At 42.9% G+C, this 20247-nt stretch overlaps 1 protein-coding gene across 1 annotated transcript in view; it reads right to left on the reverse strand.

The window, feature by feature from the left end:
* EPB41L4B (erythrocyte membrane protein band 4.1 like 4B) overlaps positions 1–20247 on the reverse strand; it is a 162177-nt gene that overhangs the window by 42367 nt on the left and 99563 nt on the right. The window contains exons 16-18 of the mRNA XM_077141445.1: positions 7639–7871; positions 5399–5517; positions 467–592 (exon numbers count right to left, since the gene is read on the reverse strand). Of these exons, the coding sequence (XP_076997560.1) occupies positions 467–592; positions 5399–5517; positions 7639–7871 (478 nt within the window). The remainder of the gene's footprint in view (positions 1–466; positions 593–5398; positions 5518–7638; positions 7872–20247) is intronic.

A 20247-nucleotide genomic window follows, 5' to 3' on the forward strand; every position in this document is an offset into this window, starting at 1 on the left:
GGGGTTCCCCTCTACGCTTGTAAATGTTAATAATTACAGGCTCTTCCCTTTATTCCCTCAGCTCCAGGGATGAAAAGTGCTTCCTGCAGCTGCTACCTCCGGTCCCTTCAAGTGGGGTCACCCCAAGGGCGCTCCTCTGAGCTCCTCAGAAATGCAAATTCAGGGGCCCCACCCCGACTGCCTGAACCTCTGGGGAAGGGGCTCAGCCCTCCACGTGATTTGGGAACCCCTGCTTTAGAATTCCCCTCTTGCCCTTTCAGCTACCTTATTAAAAATTGTACATCAGTTAAGAATATTTTTTACGTTAAACTCTCTGTTCATACAGCGGGTGAATTTCCTGTCTCCTGATTGGACGCCGACTGGTCCCGGTTCTCTAGGGTTCTTTCTTCTATTTGGCGTGGAGGAAATCTGTGAAGTGGGGAATCCAGTGAGGTGGGAATCTAAGGAACACGTGTGCTCCACACACCTGGGCGCTCACCCTGGACGCGTCCTCCAGCTGGGCCTTCAGGATGTTACACTTCACGTGATCGGCCACCGGGGAAGGCAGGAGTGGGGTCTGAAGGGTCTTCTCAGAAACTTTCTTTTCTTCAGCCTGGGATGAACCAAAATACACGCAGCAGATTGTCAACAAAGAAAGACAACACGAATAGTAACGTTCCCCAACAATCACAGCCGAAAAATAACATATACACCTAAAAATAGGATCCCGGCTGTCACCAACACCTTACATTTGTACCAGTGCCTTCCTATTTGGGAAGGATTTACAATCCTATCATCTCATTCTTTTGGGAAGTGGGGAGAGCACCCTAGGCAGAAGACAAGGGGACGTTTCAAAGAGAGGAGGCGGCTTTTCCAGAGCACTGAGGTTAGAGAAAGTGGGGGAGCCAGGACTCAAGCATCAAACCTTCTGCATCTGGCCCCGTGTTCTTTTTATTATAACCCGCTACCTCCTACGTACAAAAATTCAATTCTGTGTCTTGTTGGGTCAAGGGAGAGAGTGCAAAATATTCACTGGTATTTTTACGATAAACTGAAAAGTGTGATTCTCAGCAACATGGGATTTGTATCGATGTCGCCTCATTGGAGAACGTCTCAGATGTCAGCAATTTGACACTATCTTTGTTGTTTTAACCTTATCCCACGTATTAACTGAACCTGTACCTATAATCCACACAATCCAGTTAAGGCAGATTTCTTGGTGGCGCCTATTGTAACTGTGTCCTAAGCAGTAACATCTTTGAAATCATAGGCTTGGTGACTATTATGTTTATTATAATAAATAGTAAGATAATTGATTAGCTATTGAAATAAAAAAATACTCATTTTTATGCATAATCTGAAAGCAACTTCAGTGCACACATATACACATTGGGAAACAATGTCTTATTGCTAACAGTGCCTGCCGTGGTCAGTGCCTCTCCCAGTGCTAATATGGTATCTGGCACATAGTAGATGCTCAATAAACACCTACTGACGAAGAAGGTGATTATATAGTTATTATTGGAAGACACGTGTTTAATAAGAAAGATACAGGTCATAGGATTGCTGAAAACCAATTGATTTGCTACCAAAACTAAATATGACATGTATGCCAAAATGTACTAGAGCAAGAATAAAATACTCCAGGCCTTAAATTCTGTAAATTCAAAAATCAATTTCATTCACTAATTCAAAAATCCTTATTGAGCACCTTGGTACACACAGCAAGAGTATTATAAATGCCCTAACAGAAGAAGGCAATTGACTGGGTGACATTATTTAATAAAGAAAGAGAACACAGTATACAGTTTCCTACTGGCACTTCTAAACACCTGGAGGAACATTTGGGAGAGTCAGCAGAGCTCAGCAGTTTCATGTAATTGCAAGATAAACAGAGACAGAAAACCTGGATTTGCTTCTCAGTTCTTTCCCTTGCTAAAAAAATAAGAATAAAAATAAAAAAGATGAGAATGAGAATGATAAAACTAAAAATAATGCCAGTAGCTAATATTTACTGAGAGCTTACCATGGGGTCAATCGCTGAACACTTCATGCATCATTGAATCCTCTCATTTAATTATCCATTTGGAGGTTATGCCCATTTTATGGATGAGAAAAACCAAACCATGCAGAGAGATGGCAAGACATTTGCCCAAGGTCACACAGGAAATAAGCAGAAGACCCAAGATTCAGACCCAAGACTGGCTGACTCCAAAGCCAGAGGTCTGAAGATACTGGTTCCCCTTACCCTTTCTGAGTCTCAGTTTCCTTCTTCATAAGATTGTTAGGATAATGAGAAATGAGAGAAAAAAAAATATGAAAGTGCTTTACAAAAGGCACTTTCATGTTAGATCCCATGGTTAGAAAAGAAAATATAACTGAAAAAGGCTACAAGGACACTAGCGATCCTAAACTGTCAAGTTGGGTATAAAGAAAACTGGCTTGTTTGGCTGAATTCCTTCTCCTGAGAAACTCAGCATTCCCCTTTAGGCAAGCGAGTAACTCAGTTATTTTGAAAGATGAGATTTACGGGATGGCCTTAGGAGAATTTATCCTGTGTTGGTAAATCCAGTTACTTTAAGATATTTGTTTACTATTTGAATTGGTGTTTTCAGTGGTGCATCATGAGGTAATTTTTAAATTAGATTTACTTTTTTAGAATGATATGCTGGGATGTAGGAATTAAATTGGTTCTAAAGCCCATCTGAGACTTCTGACAATTGCTTACAGGGATACAGTTAGGCTGACAGTAATGACCAAATAGCTATTTTTAAAGATTGAACACTGCTGAAATAAGAAAAGAATGGGCATTCAGCATCGATTTTTCCCCTTGAAGTTACTCATTTTAAACTGTTTGTTGGACATAAAATTTCAGTTCGTTTGTTCCTATTAGATGTGGACAAAGCAAGACCGATAATGGCCAGCCCTACCCGGTGACTCGGGTGAAGGCCAATGTAAATTTTGGAGAATTTTTGCATCACCATAAGAATTTGTTTGTATTTTCTACGAGCACTAAAGGCCTGGATTACAAGACCACATTCCAGCCTGGAGGATGGCTCTGGGGAATGTTGTGCTTTCTCTTGCTTTTATAACCATATTTTGTATTTTACAATCAAATTGAACTGTTGAATGATACTTTATCCTTCAATATGGAAATGCAGATTTCAGCATACATAAATGAATGACAGTTGGGCTTTGATACTATTATAGTTGGAAAGAGTCCATCTGTTTGGGGATAAAGAAATGATCAGAAGCATATTTAAATTGTTCTTACAAACTGTTGACACATTTGAAATCGGATGAGATTTACATTCCTGTGTTAATTTTGGGTACAAGTTTGGAATTGGCAGTGAAAATGACTTCTCACCATTAAATCAAGAATAGGAAGTTAGCCAAACCCTGGAAGAACTAGAGGATTCCAGAACTTGGGCTGGTAAAAACCCTTAAAAGTCATCCAAATCAGTGCTTCCCAATTGTAATAACACAGTGAGTTGGGGAAGTGGGGGGGTCTGTTGTAAGGAATATTTATTAATGATAAAGAATCATTTGGGGTGCACAGGTGGCTCAGTGGTAGAATGTTCACCTGCCATGCAGGAGACCTGGGTTCGATTCCCAGCCACCACCTCCAACCTGCCCCCCAACCCCACCAAAAAAAAAAAAAGAATCAAACTTTGGATAAATACACTTTGCTTAAGTGTTAGGACAAAGTCAAGGTTATCTGAATAATCACATCACCCTAGCTTACTTGGCTTACTGTTGCATTTCTTTGAGTGGAGGAGATAGGAGGGGAGTTACAGCTTGAGCTCCAGGGAAACCCACAGCCTGTTTCAGTTATGTCTTCACCCAGAATAAGCCACTTTTGCTGATATCCCTCCAACAATCCTGGCTATTACAGCTGTAGAGCTTGTGCGTTCTCTCCTGCACTGTATGCTGTATTTCTTTGCAAAACATTTTTGGATTTTGTTAAACTTTAAGTAGGTCCCCCTTAAAACCATTTATTGTGTGTATTGCAGAAGAAAATAATGGAAAACCAAGAAGCTAAGAGAAAGAAGGCCGCTCCAAGGGGCACATGATATATTGGGTTGCACCCCAGTGCCTCCTACAGGCCTGCTCAAGAAAGATTTGTGATGGAATGAATGCACATGCCACCCTGGGAGAGGGATTCTTTCTAAGTGGGCATCAGAGAGGTGATAAGGAAGAAAAAGTGGATGAGCAGGTCTTTGAAAACTAAGGATAATGTTAGGGCTACTTAGTGATCAAAAGGACTTCAAGCTTCCCTCCTGACCCTGCTGCAGTGAGAGACTTGGGGTACAGGGGTACTTGTGAGGAAGCGTCTTCTGAGATAGCCTAGAGGGCTAAATGGACTCAGACAGCTGCCTCAGGGGGGAGCACAGCCAGCCAGGAGGTGCCACCTGCCCACGCTTCCAGTACAGGCAAGGAGGTGAGCCTCCCGGGTCAATTCTTCTGACTCCTTCCTATTCCTCTTGCAAAGAGGCAAAACTAAGCATTAGAGTGGAAGAAACAAACCACGAGTAAAGAAGGCTATTCCTTTGTGGATTAAAAAAATAAAGATGTACGACTAGGGCAATCTTGCCACTCAGGAGACATTTTGGGAATGTCTGGAGGCATTTTTGGTTGTCACGACTGGATGCCACCCAATGGCATCTGGTGGGTAGAGGCCAGGGATGCTGCTAAATAACCTACAATGCTCAGGACAGCCCTCCCCACCCTGCAACAATGGATTATCAGGCCCCAAATGTCATTTGCGCTGAGGTTAAGAAACCCTGGTTAGAAGATGAAGAAGTACGTCCAAAGGCAAAGAGCATGGTGTATACCCTTGCTGTGTGACCCTGAGAAACTCACTGCCCTTCCTCTGGTCTCAGATATTGAGAAGTTTGAACTAACTGACCAGTCAAACCCAACCCCGGCATTCTATACGTCTGGCTTTTAGGAGGCTGCCCACTCGGATGTAAGAACAGGTGTAGCTAAAAAGGAGCTTGGTTTCTGTCCTGTCCCTCCCTCTGCCCCTTCCTCCTTCACCCTCCTCCCTGCCTTCCATCAACAGATACTGAGCATGCACCATGTGCCAGGCATTACCCGAGGGAGTGGGAGGAGGAAATGGAAAGAGGTACCTGCAGACCCTGCCCTCAAGGAGCTTTTGGTCTAGAAGGCAGGAGAGGCCACTAATAGATCCAACCTATTGCCCTCAGCACCGCGGGCAAGGCCTGCTGCTGTAATTCACCCCAAAAAGACATGTCAATGTTTTGCTCCTAAAAGATCTTCCGAACAAAAAAATCAAGGAATATTGCATAGAAACCCCACCACGGCAGGAGCCCACCGTTGAGAGGACAGGCAAGGGCGATGATCAGACGTTGACAAGAGCCGGGAGTCCGTGCTCCCCTGCAGAGCGCCCACCCACCTTGTTGATGTTGATGTGCAGGGCCGGCCAGGGCGCGGCCGCCTTCGCTGTCTCCAGTTCCAGCTTCTTCAGCTGGGCAGCGGCTTCGCTGAAGAGGGCAGGTGCCCCTGGACTCCGTTCTACAAAGCGGCCCGATGGTCGGGAAGATGGAAAGCACAGCCGGGTCAGGTGATGAAGGATGCTCGCCAGAGCCCGACCGTCCCCCAGAGCCCGACCGTCCCCCAGACCCCTTCCTGCTGGCCTCCTCCTCCTCCTCCTCCACCCTTTGATCGTATGCCAGCTGATAAGGGCGAGAACGTCTAGTGCCAAAGTTTAAATGGCCTAGCCACCCCCTTACCACCCACCACGGATGAGCCCTGGGCAAGCTGCTTTATTCTCTGAGCCCCTGAGCCATTTTAAAATGAAAATAACGTTCCTTATTCTGCAGGGTCTCTGTAAGTATTGAATGAGACCATTCACATATGAATGCTTTATAAATGGAAAAGCATTAGGTACACTGCAAAGATTGGTGTTGCGGCCAAGTAGCATAGAAACGTGCCCTTAAAGACCATGCTAGCTTTCTGAAATCAAATCCACTGATTTTGATTTCTGTACCACTTTGAACCAGTTGGCCACCACTCCTCCCACTGGCTTAATTTACCCATTAATGCATGATATATTATTTAATATAGTAAATATTCATTAACTATTCGTTATTCATTATGTATTAGAACTTGTGCCAAGCTGTTAGGATCTGAGGAGCTACGATAAAAAGAGGAATGAGACACAATTCTAGTCTAGTGGGGGAGATGATGCAGGTACAGATACTCCCAATAAGTGTGGTAAAGGTTTATTTAATTGCTAGAGGAGCAAGTAGGAAGAGATTCTAAAGTTGAGAACAGGGGAGGGGTGCTAAGAAAAGTTTCACGGAAGAGTTCACATTTGAGTTGGCCCTTGAAGGCTGTGTAGGAGCTCACAGGGTAGGGAAGAGCATTCCAGGCAGAGGGAACAGCAGGTGCAAAGGGCAGAGCTGGGACACAGCACAGCATTTGGTGACTGGAGAGTAATTCCGTGTCCTTGGAGTATAGTGATGTGGGGCGGTTTGGGGGGGTGGGTCAGGAGGTTTGGGAGGGGCCAGGGCATGTGTGGGCTTTATCCCGGGACAGTGGAGAACCTGCTGAAAGGTTTTAAGGCAGGAAAGCAATCTGATCAGATGTGTATTCAGTGTTATTACTTTGGCAGCCACAATGTGGAGCTGGGCCAGAGGGGATTTCTCTTAGGAGGCTGCCATGGTGATCCAGGTATGAAAAGAGGTGGCCAGGAGCATGGTGAGGGCAGCATGGATAGCGATGGGGAGACAGAGTTTCTGGTTCTTTAAGACCAAGTGAGTTTCCTTTGCTGGCTCAGCCAACCCAGAACTGTTGCCAGTGGTCTATAGATGAAGGCTGAATGGCTCATCCTGTTTCACCAGTTCACAGACTCATGAAATATCAAAGCTAGACAATTCCTTGGAGAGCATCTCATGCCCATTCAATAGATGAGAAAAATTAAGGATGACAGCGGGGACTTGGTTCAACAGTAAGAATGAGAATTGATACCTCAGGACTCTCGCCTGTATTTCATCGCTTTTCAAACCATATATGATAAAGAACCAGTTCTTTCCCCACCCCACCCCCCAACCCGACATAGACCAGTTCTTTTGTAATATATAATAAAAGTGAATTTCTGGAAAAATAAAAGAAAATAATAGACATACAAAATTCAAGCCCACATTTTAAAATTAGACTTAACATATATAAAGTCACTCTGATATATTGCTAACAACGCCTCCAATGGCTTGCTCTTCTTTTCCGTATGTCTCACACCAGGACCTGGTAACGGTGCCCTGATGGGAGCATAGCTCTACCTGACAGCACCTTGCTCTCAGAAGTGGGAATATCAGAAATGGGGCAGTATGGGTTTTTTGGTAATTAGGAAAGTAGAAACTTTCCATTACATGAACCAGTACTTCTCTGGACACTTGCACAAGCAGAGAACTGCTAAGGAATAAGCTAGAGAGAGAGAAGCGTTACCTTGTAATGAAATCAGAGTTTACTGGTAAACCTTAATTCCTAAATTGCCTCTACCTAAATGCACAAGGCTCTTGCCCCACCTGGGAACCCAGCACTACCACTGTAGTTCTCTGCTACCCTGAGAATGAAGCCACCATGCCCTGCCACCTCTGCCATCACCCCTGCCCAGCCCCGTGTTCCCCTACTCACTCGTGAGGGACTTGCAGCTGGAGTTCGGGGATCTCGCAGGTCCCTCTTTATTCTCCAGGGTCAGCGAGAGGCCGTAGTTTGGGTGGTGCTGGTGTTGGTGCTGGTGGTGGTGCTGGTGCTGGTGCTGGTGGTGCCTTCCAGAAGCTTTGGTGGCGAATGGTGTGCCCCCATTCTCCTCGATGCCAAAAGGCAGCCGGTCTGAGCTGCTGGGCACTGGGGAAGGAAGTGGGTAGCTGTGGAGAGTGACAAAGTCAGGATTTAGAAAAAGCAAAAACACCTGGCTGTTCCTGTGTGTACTTTAAGGAGCATTCTTTAAATGGGAAGAAAAATAATTTAGAAATTATTCTTTAACCCTGCTATGAAAAGATCATGATACAAACCAGAAGCCTTGGCCTCACTTTCTCTTCCTCTCCATCACCCCTAACATGCAGAAAGCAGTTGCTAACTCTACTGGTACAGCATCTTTTCATTCCAATGGCTCCTCTTGTCTTTATCAACAACACCCTATTTGGAGGCTGTGTTGGTTTGAATCTGCTGGGTATCCCAGAAAAGCCATGTCCTTTAATCCCCACTCAATATTGCTAGGTGTGATATACTTTTTTTTGGGGGGGGGGGGTCATTATACATTGATAAAGGGGTCAATTCAACGGACCATGTTCACTGTGTGCCTTTCCACTTGAGATAGAAACCCTGAACTTCATCTGCCTTCTTGGATCAAGGTATCTTTCCTTGGATGCCTTGGATTGGACATTTCTATGGACTTGTTTTGATTGGGACATTTTCTCGGCCTTAGAACTGTAAACTAACAACTTATTAAATTCCCCTTTAAAAAAGCCATTCAGTTTCTGGTATATTGCATTCCAGAAGCTAGCAAACTAGAACAATGAGTTAAACAGGAAATCAGATGCAAAATTAGGAAATATCTTGAGATGTATGAAAATGAAAATACAATATATCAAAACTTACGGGCTACAGCAAAGGCAGTGCACAGAGACAAATCAATAGCTCTGAATGCTTACATTAAGAAGAAGAAAGACTTCAAATCAGAGACCTAACCTCAAACTGGAAGCACTAGAAAAAGAAGAGTAAACTAAACACAAAGCAAGTAGAAGAAAGGAAATAACAAAGATTACAGTGGATATAAATGAAATAATGAACAACAACAACAACAATAGAATCAACAAAACCAAAGGGAATTATTGAAAAGACTGGTAAAATCAACAAAGCTTTTAGCTAAACTGACAGAAAAGAGAGAGGATACAAATAACAAAAATCAGAAATGAAAAGGGAGACATTATTGCTGATGTTGCTGAAATAAAAAGAATTATAAATAGATACTGTGAACAACTGTATGCCAGTAAATTAGATAACTAGACAAAATGCACAAATTCTTAGAAATTATCAAATTACCTACATTGACACAAGAAGAAATAAAAGATCTCAACAAACATTTATTAGTAAAGAAATTGAATCAGTCATCAGAAACCTCCCAACAAAGAAAAGCCTGGGACCAGGTAGCTTCACAGGGGAATGTTACTAAACATCCCAAGAAGACTTAACTCCAATTCTTTCAAACTCTTCAAAAAAAAATTGAAGAGCAGGGAACACTCCTTAATTCATTCTATGAGACCAACATCACCCTCATACCAAAGCCACATAAGGACACTGCAAGAAAAAAATCAAACCAATTTCTCTCATGAGTATGGATGCAATACTCAACAAAATACTAATAAATTGAATCCAGCAACACATTAAAAGGATTATACACCATGATCAAGTGCGATTTATTCCAGGGATGCAAGGGTGGTTCAGTGGAAGGAATTCAATTACTGAAATACACCACATTAACAGAATGAAGGGGAAAAAAGCACATGATCATCTTAATTGATGCAGAAAAGGCATTTGACAAAATTCAGCACTCTTTCTTGACAGAAATACTCAGAACACAAGGAATAGAAGGAAACTTCCTCAACATGACGAAGGGCATATGTGAAAAACCCACAGCTAATATCCTACTTAATGGTGAGAGACTGAAAGCTTTCCCTCTGATCAAGAACAAGACAAGAATGCCCACTATCACCACTGTTCTTCAATTTTGTACTGGAAGTTCTTGCCAGAGCAATTAGGCAAGAAAAAGAAATAAAAATTGTCCAAATTGGAAAGGAAGATATACAGCTTTCCCTATTTGGAGTTGACATAAGCCTATATAGAGAAAATCCTGAAAAATCCACAACAAAGCTCCTAGACCTAATAAGTGAATTCAGCAATGTGGCGGGGTATAAGATCAATACCCCCAAATCAGTAATGTGTCTATACACAAGCAATGAACAGTTAGAAGAAGAAATCAAGAAATAAAATTCATGTACAATAGCAACTAAAATGATCAAATATCTAGAGAAAAAATTAGCCAAGGATGTAAAGCACTTGTACATAGAAAACTACAAAACATTGCTAAAAGAAATCAAAGAAGACCTAAATAAATGGAAGGATATTTGTTTTCATGGACTGGAAACTAAATATTTCAGAAATGGAAAAGCCAATCATTATATTTTTACAGAAAGCAAAGGGGCCCCAAATAGTCAAGCCTTACCTTGAAAAAAAAGAATGAAGTTAGAGGACTCACACGTCCTGATTTTAAAAGTTATTACAAAGCCACAGTAATCAAAACAGCATGGTACTGTCACAAAGGCAGTATACAGACCAATGGAATAGAATTAATTTTACGGCCAACTGATTTTTGATTGGAGGCAAAGACCACTTAATTGTGAGAGAATAATCTCTTCAACAAATGGTGCTGGGGAAACTGGATCTTCATTTGCAAACAAATTAGGAGGCCCCCATCCTCACACCATATACAAAACTCAACTCAAAATGGATCAAAGACCTAAATATAAGAAGCAGAACTATTAAACTCTAGAAGAAAATGTAGGGAAACATCTTCGGGACCTTATGTTAGGCAATGGTTTCTTAGATTTTACAACCAGAGCACAAGCAACAAAAGAAAAAAATAGATAAATGGGACCTCACAAAAATGACAACCTTTTGCATCTCAAAAAGACTCTATCATGAAAGTAAAGCAACAACCTACACAATGAGAGAAAAGATTTGGAAATTACATATCCAATAAAGGTTTAAAATCCAGAATATATAAAGAAATCTTCAACTTAACAAAATTTTAAAATGAGCAAAATATTCAAATAACTTCTTTCCAAAGAAGATATACAACTGGCCAGAAAGCACATAAAAAGATGCTCAACATCATTAGCCATCAGGGATATGCAGATCAAAACCACAATGAGAAACAATTTCTTAACCACTAGAATGGCTGCTATTAAAAAAGTGGAAAATAACAAGTGTTTGAGAGGATGCAGAGAAATAGGAACACTCACTCATTGCTGTTGGGAATGTAAAATGGTGCTACTATTGTGGAAGACAGTTTGGCAGTTCTTCGGAAAACAAAGTATATGAGCCAGCAATTCTGTTTCTAGGTATGTGCCTGTGCCAGTTTGAAGCTATTACGTATCCCAGAAAAACCATGTCCTTTAATCCTCATTCGGTATTGCTGGGTGGGATCTTTTTTACTGCTTCCATGGAGACGTGACCCCCAATTGTGGGTGGTAACTTTTGATTAGATGGTTTCCATGGAGGTGAGTCTCCATCCATTCAAGGTGGGGTTGCTTATTGGAGCCCTTTAAGAGGGAACCATTTCGAAAAACCTTCAGAGCCAACAGAGCCCACACAACCAGAGACTTTTGGGGATGCAGAAGGAAAATGCCCCAGGGGAAGCTGTTGAAGAAGCCTGGAGAGAAAACTAGCAGTAGTCATCATGTGCCTTTACAGCTGAGAGAGACACCTTGAACATCATCAGCCTTCTTGACCCTAGGTATCTTTCCCTAAATGCCTTAGTTTGGACATTTTCATGGCCTTAGAACTGTAAACCTGTATTCTAGTTTGCTAGCTTACAGTTCTAAAGCCAATTGGGAAAATGTCCCAATTAAAGCAAGCATATGGAAATATCCAATCTAAGGCATCCAGGGAAAGACTCCGTGGTTCAAGAAGGCCAATGACGTTCAGCATTTCTCTCTCAGCTGGAGGGGCACATGGTGAACATGGCAGCGTCTGCTAGCTTTCACTCCAGGCTTCTTGCTTTATGACGCTCCCCAAGAGGCGTTTTCCTTCTTCATCTCCAAAGGTCACTGGCTGGTGAACTCTGTGGTTCTCGTGTCCTTCTGTCGTGGTTCTGTGGCTCTTTCCTCATTCTCAAAAGGGTCTCTCTTCAAAATGTCTCATCTTTTATAGGATTCCAGTAAACTAATCAAGACCTACTAGAATGGGTGGAGACATGTCTCCATCTAATCAAGTTTAATGCCCACAATTCACTGAGTTCACATCTCCATGGAGATAACCTAATCAAGTTTCCAACCTATAGTACTGAATAGGGATTAGAAGAAATGGGTTGCTCACACAAGATTGATTAAGATTAAAACATGGCTTTTCTAGGGTACATAAATCCTTTCAAACCAGCACAACTTGCAACTTAATAAATTCCCCTTTTTAAAAGCTGTTCCATTTCTGCTATATCTCATTCTGGCAGCTTAAAAACTAACACACAGCCCATATCATCTCCTACCCTACTCTGGTAACAGCTTCCTACAGGCTTCTCTGCCCCTGCTCTCTCCTTCAGCCCATCCTTCTGAGTAGCCAGCATGGAATTCTAATTCCATACCAGAGCATGTCACTGCTCTCTTAAGGTCCTTGGACACAGCTCCATCGCTGGTGACACTAAACCAGTTTTCAGACAGAAATCTTTTTAGGAATCTGATGAGTACCTTGGAGTTTCCCTATTGAACAAGGCATCCAGATGCAATGCCTCACAGGTAATTTCAGGCCCTCTCCATGGATCCAGGTTAAAAGCCCTGGCTTGTAGGATAAAACCCAAATTCCTTCATGTGGCATTCACAACCCCCCATGATCTTGTTCCATTCACTTTTCAGCCTCATCTCTTTCTATATCCTTCTCTATACTCTAATTCCTTCCCATCCCAAAGCCTCTTCCTCTTTCTGCTCCCTGGAGTCTTTCCTCCTCCCTTAACCCAGGTGACACACCCCTTCTTCCAGGAAGACCTCCAGCCTTTAATAACCAAGTGAAATGTCTCCTCTTCATGTAGTCAGACAGAGTTAACCCCTCTTTCTGCCCAGCTCTTTATTTCCCTCAAGGCACTCACACCCAAGTGCAGGAAAGAGATCCAGAGGCTTTGTGATACAGATAGGTACAATCACACTAGAACAAATTGTTAGGTAGCACAGAAGTGGGGCAAATAGTTCTTCTGGGGGAAGGTGAGAGTGTTGGGGAAGGTGTTATAAGGGAGGGCACATTCAGGGTAAACCTTAAATCTTGGTGGATGCTCATGAAAGGAAATCCTCTTTCTTATAAGAAACCCCATTCCTTGTGCCCATGAGGGGTTGACGTTTCCCCCTAAGGGTGGGACTGAGTTTCTTTTTTTAATTTTTTATTATTTTTAAGTTTTATTTATTTATTTATTCAATTTTTTAAATACAAAAAAAAAACTCAAACATTCCTATTTTGATCATTCCATTCTACATATATAATCAGTAACTCACAATATCATCACATAGTTGCATATTCATCATCATGATCATTTCTTGGAACATTTGCATCTATTCAGAAAAAGAAATAAAACAAAAACAGAAAAGAAAAGTATACATACCATACCCCTTACCTCTCCCTTTCATTGATCACTAGCATTTGAAACTTAATTTATTTTAACATTTGTTCCCCCATTACTTATTTTTATTCCATACACTCTACTCTTGTGTTGACAATAAGATAAAAGGAGCATCAGACACAAGGTTTTCACAATCATACAGTGGGGCTGAGTTTCTTGCCTGGGCAATCAGAGCCCTCTGTCCATTAGGTTGAGTGATTTATCTGGAATGTGATCCAAGCAGGGCTAACCTGAGTTTTCCCTACGATTCGACACATGAAAACTAGGAGAAAGGGTTTCTCATCCTTCCTCTTTGATAGACAAGCATGGCCACACTGTGAGCACTTTTCCTCCATCCCTTCTCCTTAAAAAAATATTTAAAGTGATATTTACGACTCTGTTGGTAGAAATATGAACATACTTATATCATTTATTAAACCATTTTTATAACTTAAAGTTCTTTTTTTCTTCTGATTTTAAAATAAATTTAAACATTTTTGTGGGCCCCTAAAAGTATTACGGACCAAGGCACAGTGGTTTCTGTACACTGTGGATAAGTTATCCCTGGTGGAAGGATGATAGAATGTGAAGTTAGTTGTCACCATTCTCCCTGGATGCAAAGAAAGCATCTGGGACAATGAGGCTGATGCATAAAGAGAGACAAGATGCAGAGATTAAAGGTCGATGGAGAAAGAAAAAACCCTAATTATCTTTTGAGCTCCTAGTTCCAGCCATGCCTGAAGCTGAACTAATACTCAACTTTAAAGTTTCATGGCCCAGTAAATTCTTTTCTCTTTCTTGTTGTTGTTCTTGTTATTATTTTTCTTAAAGTAGTTGGAGTTCTCCCATTTGTAACCCATATGCTCTAAATCAAAAGTTATGATAGTTTGTTATATTTTTTAACTTTTTATTTTGAAATATTTTCAAACTTACAGGAAATTTGCAAAAATAAAATAGAATTCCAATATAGCCTCCTCCCAGATACCCAAATTCATCAACTATAAGCATTTTTCCACATGTTAAATCATTCTACATTTTGTTATTGGGGGTCGGTGGGTTTTAGGTGGAAGAGGTAGAAACAGTTATTCCAGGTCTTACTAATAGCATGAGCAAAGGAATAGTGGTTGAAGGAGCAGAAGTCTGGAGAAGAAGGAATGAGGAGGGAAGTAGTTAGAGGTGAAGTTACAAAGAGGCAGATATGAAGGGTTAGTGTGCCAGCTCATCCTGCAGGCAGTATGGCACATGAAAAGCCTTTATGCAAGGGCGAGGCATGTTCAGAGTCACATTTTAGAAAGTTCATTTTTTGTGCATTGTGCAGAGGACAGACTGGTGGGAGTGATACTGGAAAAAAGAACTCAGGACTGCAACTGGATGGGGCCTGGACTAACTCTGGCCTGGAGTGAAGTGACCAGGCCTCTGGGATATTTCTAAGTGTGAGCAGGGTTTGCAGGCCCCATTGGGGGATAGAGGTAGGGGGCATTGAGGAAGCCTCTGCTGCAGATGCAGGGTACATTTGAGATGAAACTTCGGGTTGACCCCACATTGCCGCCCCAAGAGCTGGAACTTCTCTCGCCCACCTTGGCTGCCTCCCAGAAACTTTGCTCAAGGACAGTCTGACACCTCTTCTCTCTCCAACCTGAAACATGATCATGAGCATCCACTTCCCCATGGAGGGAGCTGAGGGGGCAGTGGAAAGTATATGGTTGGAGTCGGAAGACCTGGGTTCTAGTCTTACTTCTACCCTAACTTTGCTGTGGGACCCTGGGCATTCACTCTAGGCCTCAGTTTCCTCATCTGTCACATGAGTGGGTGCTTGGTACACAGTAGGTGCTCTATGAATATTTGAGTGATAAAAGAAAGAATGAATAGATTAATGAATAAATGAAGCAACACGCACACGTGCCCAAGGAAGTTGTTGAATTAGGATTTGATAATAGCTCTGCTGACTCCGAAGGCTGCATTCTTGATTATTATCTTGACATGCTTTCAAATATACTGAAAAGACTATCAACCCTAAAGAGGTCATAGTCTCAGAGCTTAGAAAAGAGAAAATTCCCTTTTGCCTGGGAGAACCAGAGAGGGCTTCACATCTAAAGCTTGTCTTCCAGCCTGCCCTTTTCCCTTGTTACTGTCACAGATGAGAGGACTGAGTGGGTATAGCAGTTGTCAGGTAGGGAGGGGACGAATCAGAGAAACACTGAAAAGAGAGATACACGATACAGGAGAGATATTGGACGGATTTGAGAAGAGGAGGACATGGAGATAGGGAGAGGTCAGAAAACTCCAAGATATTTAGACTGGAGGACCAGGCAAAGGGGATGGTGTAAACAGGATAAAGGGGGTAGAGAATGAAGGTTGTTCTGAAGAGAGAAAACCATGGTTGAGCCTCAACTGAGTGTGAGAATGACTATCCAAAGGAAAATGTCCTGCAGCAGAGATTTGGCATTCCATCAGAGGTGGAGTGGGAAGCTTTGTGTAAGAATTTCTTAGGGATGACATATAGATGTCATTTCCTATGCCAACTCTAATTGCTTCTCACTCTCTACTTGGAGTGCCAGATTGAGGAGGATTCTGAGGTTGTGCCCAGATTAGGAGGAAAGAGAGTGCTGTGATTGATTGGTGATATCTGCCATGGCCTTGGAAGGGCACAGTGGTATCAAAGAACAAGTTTCATGCATTTGTCTTTTCAAGTTAAAAGTGTGTGACTCTTTGATTTCAAGGGACCCAAAGTGAAGAGTTAAACAGGAAATAGATATACGCAAGGAGTATTGCTTTAATAAAATGCCAAATAAAACAGGCATATGTGACTTTCACCTCATAACCACTTAAGAGGTAGACCAAGAAAGAGACAACTGAGCAGAGAAATAGATGAGGGACAAAGAGGCCGCCTAAAGCTGGACTCAGCAATCTTGTCAGGGTAAGGGTCTTGAGAAGAGCAGAAGTTCCCAAGTAGGCCAATGAATCTATCACCCAGGAGCTTTCTTAGCTTATACCCACTGGAACCATTCTCAAGATTGTAATTCAGGCATTCTCCCAAGAGGCTTAGGAGAAGTGGGGTGGAGTTGTGGGTCCATTAAAGAAACCACAGGCAGAACTGCTGCCCTCAGCCCTTTGGGTTGTTCCCTGTAGATCTCCAGACCATTCACTTAGACTATGATTTAATGGCGTCCCCCAGACTTGTGCATCTGCACAGTCTACAGGGACCCCAGAGAGGGTCAAAGCCCAACCCCAGAGGTTTCAGCAGCACTCAGCAGCCCATGAGGGCTCAGGGCCCATTGGCTAAGGTTCAAGGAGACGAAGCCATCTCTGTGCTCACCATCGACAGATTGAGGGCTCAGGAGGTTTCCATAGAGTGATAGTCACAGGAAACATTTCATCCACAATGTGAGAAAATGAGATAAGGCCTGCTCAAATGTTACATGTGGGAGACACTGTCGAGTAGTGACAAAAATCATAGGTAGTGCTCCAAAATTAATCCAAAAGAGTCACATCCGGGTTTTGAATATGGCATTCTGGAAAGGAGGTCACAGGCCCTAGTTTTCAGAGAGGGTGATGGAGGAGAGGTATGTAGGCTGCAATCTCTGCTGCAGTGAGCTGACACTTGGGAAGGAATCAGGAGTTTAAGAAGAAGCTGTTTTGTGCCCAGCACTCTGCTCAGCATTTCAGTGCTCAGTTTTCACAGTGGTCCTGCAAGGAAGCTGGTGATGCCTCGTTTTACACACGGCTTAGAGAGGGTAAGTAACTTGCCTGTTGGTAAATGCAAAACAGGAGACTGAACCAGATCTAATTTCTTCTCTTCTCTTAGGGGAAGACCCTACCTCATTCTAGCTCTATCTCCAGAGAAGTTAGTGGTCCTGTTGGGGCATGTGTCATGTGGGACCTTACTGACTGATTTAGGGGTAGGCACAGCTCTGAGGGACTGGTGAGGTTGGGGGGACTTCTCCAGCTGTTCCTAATCCCACATGCTCTCCCAACGAGAGCATATTCCACATACGATGCTCAATCAGAATGTACTGCAGTTTGAATGAATAGGGCCCAGGAATCTACTTCCAGAACTGTGACCAGTGCAGGGCAGGGACTTGGGGTGTGTGGGGGGGAGGTCCTGAGCAGGAATGTGGGTCTTTCTCTCTTAAGAACAGGCTCAGGAGTGACTGGGGTACTCTGGAGAGCCAATCACACCACCTTACAGCCCATACGGGCTTTTGGGGGTAGTCCCCAGAATCTAATGCTAGATAGAAATCACTGGATTTTAGAAATGGAGGTTCTCAGACATCATCCAGGCTGATTGTTTTTAACCATGCTTGAATATTAAAATGATCGGGGTGGGAATGTAAAACAGTGCAGCTGCTTCGGAAAATTGCCCTCGTAGTTCCTCAAAGAGTTAAACACAGAGTTGCCATATGGCCCAGTCATCCTACTCCTCAGTGTACACCCAAGAGAAATGGAAACATAAGTCTAAAATATAAGTCCAAAAATCTGTACATGAATGTTCATGGCAGTATTATTCATAACAGCCAATGAATGGAAACAACCCAAATGCCCATCAACAGATGAATGGATAAACAAAAATGTAGCAAATCCATACACTGGAATATCATTCAGTCATAAGGAGGAATGAGTTCTGATACCTGCCACACACAGTAAGGATGAACCTGGAAAGTACTGCATGAAATAAGCCAGGCACAAAAGGACGCATATTGTATAATTCCACTTACATGAAATAGGCAAAGCCATACAGTAAGAAACTAGATTAGTGGTTGGTTAGGGCTAGAAAGCATGGGGAGAACGGGAGTGACGGCGATGGCTATGGGGTTTCTTTTACAGGGGTTCTAAAATGAGATTACAGTGACGGTTGTATAACATTGTGAAAATATTTAAAACCATTGGGAAAAAAAGAAAAAAAATCATTGAATTGTACAATCTAAATTGGCGAATTGAATGGTGTGTTACATATCTCCAAAAAAGCTATTTAAAAAAAACCCAACAGGGGAGAATCAACTATGTCAAATCAACTACGTCATCATCTATCCCCAAATCCAACATGCCTCCAAGGCTCCAACCCCCTGCCCTAGGCCAGCTCCTCATTTTGCACAAGGGAAGGAGGAGCCACCAAGGGGAGTGAGGTGACCAGGTCACACCACAGGTAATTGGCCGAGCCTGGGCCACACTCCAGGACTTTCCATCCCCGGCCCCATGTACCGCCCATCTGCTCTATCCTCCCATCTGCCTCAGCTTCTATTTAAGGCAGCAAATGCACCCATCAGGAAAATCACAGCTCTTGCTCAACTCCACTGCTCAAGACATCCTTGGGTATGCAGCTTGTCTTGCCAAAGGTATAGTAAGCTCTGCTGGATAAGAGACTGTCACGCTGTATGTTCTCGTGTTCCCCCTCTACTAAGTGAAATGCTACAGGGGCTCAATTCATTCTGGTTGGATTGAGAATGCAATGCAATATCACTGTGTTGGATAAATATTTGAGTGCCAACCCTTGGGACTGGCAATGTGCTAGGCACAAGGGTAAGAAGACAAATGAGAGGCTGTCTTTGTTCTCATTGAGCTCACTGCTGAGCTACAAGTATGAAGCAGTACTTTGATAAGGGTAAGCATGGGGAGGGTCTGCTAGGTGAGCAGAAAGAGGGCTACTCCAAAAGCCTGGGAGGAGCCAACCAGGAAGACTAGGGTAGTGACACTGATGTCTCAAAGCAAAAGTTAGAGTGGGCTGGTGGAGGCACTGCACCGGGCATTCCAGGTGGACAGTTCTGCTAGTGCTAAGGCACAGGTGACAATGCCTGCTGGCTAGTGAAGGGGCTTGCAAGTCTCAGTTGTGGATGGATTACCTTACAGGGGCATGTTCTAGTTTGCTAGCTGCTGGAGTGCAATATACCCGGAATGGAACGGCTTTTAAAGAGGGGAATTTATGAAGCTGCAAGTTTATAGTTCTAAGGCCGTTGAAACATCTAATATCAAAGCAGGGCTACAGAAATGTCCAATCTAAGGCATCCAGGTAAAGATACCTTGGCTCAAGAAGGGCGATGATGTTAAGGGTTCCTCTCTCAATTGGAAAGGCACATAGGTAAATCTGGAGACTTCTGCTAGCTTTCTCTCCAGGTTTCTTGTTTCATGAAGCTCCCCCAGGGGCGTTTTCCTTCTTCTCCAAAGGTCTCTGGATGCTTAGGCTCTCTTCACAGCTTTCATCATTCTGAAGCTTTCTCCAAAATGCTTCCTCTTTCTTTTTTTTTGCATGGGCAGGCACCAGGAATTCAACCCAGGTGTCCAGCATGGCAGGTGAGAACTCTGCCACTGAGCCACTGCTGCCTGCCCAGAAATGCTTCCTCTTTTAAAGGATTCCAGTAAACTAATTAAGACCTACGTGGAATGCGTGGAGTCACAACTTCATGGAAGCTATCTAATCACAAGTTATCACTCACAAATGGGTGAGTCACGTCTCTGTGGAGATAATCTAATCAAGTGTCCAACCTATAGTACTGAACAGGGATTAAAAGAAATGGTTGCTCCCAGAAGATTGGATTAGGTTCAGGCATGGCTTTTCTAGGGTTACATAAATACTTTCAAATCGGCACAGGGCATGAGACTGAGCTGCCTGCTTTTTATACTGATTATTAACTCATCTGGAATGTATGTGTATATTGGATGGGGAGGGTCCCTAATTTTTTTTAATGAAGAACCAACTGTCTCCACATCATGAAAGGAATAATTCATCCTGCCCCATCTTCTCTGTACCCCTCACCTTCCTGAGTGTTCTTCAATCCATCCCCTGCTAAGCCCCTGACCTGCTCTGTTTCCAAGGAACTGCATTTCTTAGGCTCCTGCCCTCTGGTTTCTGGATGAGTTTGGCCAATGGGAGGCAGTGGCAAAGATGGGAG

The sequence above is a fragment of the Tamandua tetradactyla genome, chromosome 2 (assembly GCF_023851605.1).
Source record: "Tamandua tetradactyla isolate mTamTet1 chromosome 2, mTamTet1.pri, whole genome shotgun sequence".
NCBI classification, from domain to species: Eukaryota; Metazoa; Chordata; class Mammalia; order Pilosa; family Myrmecophagidae; genus Tamandua; species Tamandua tetradactyla.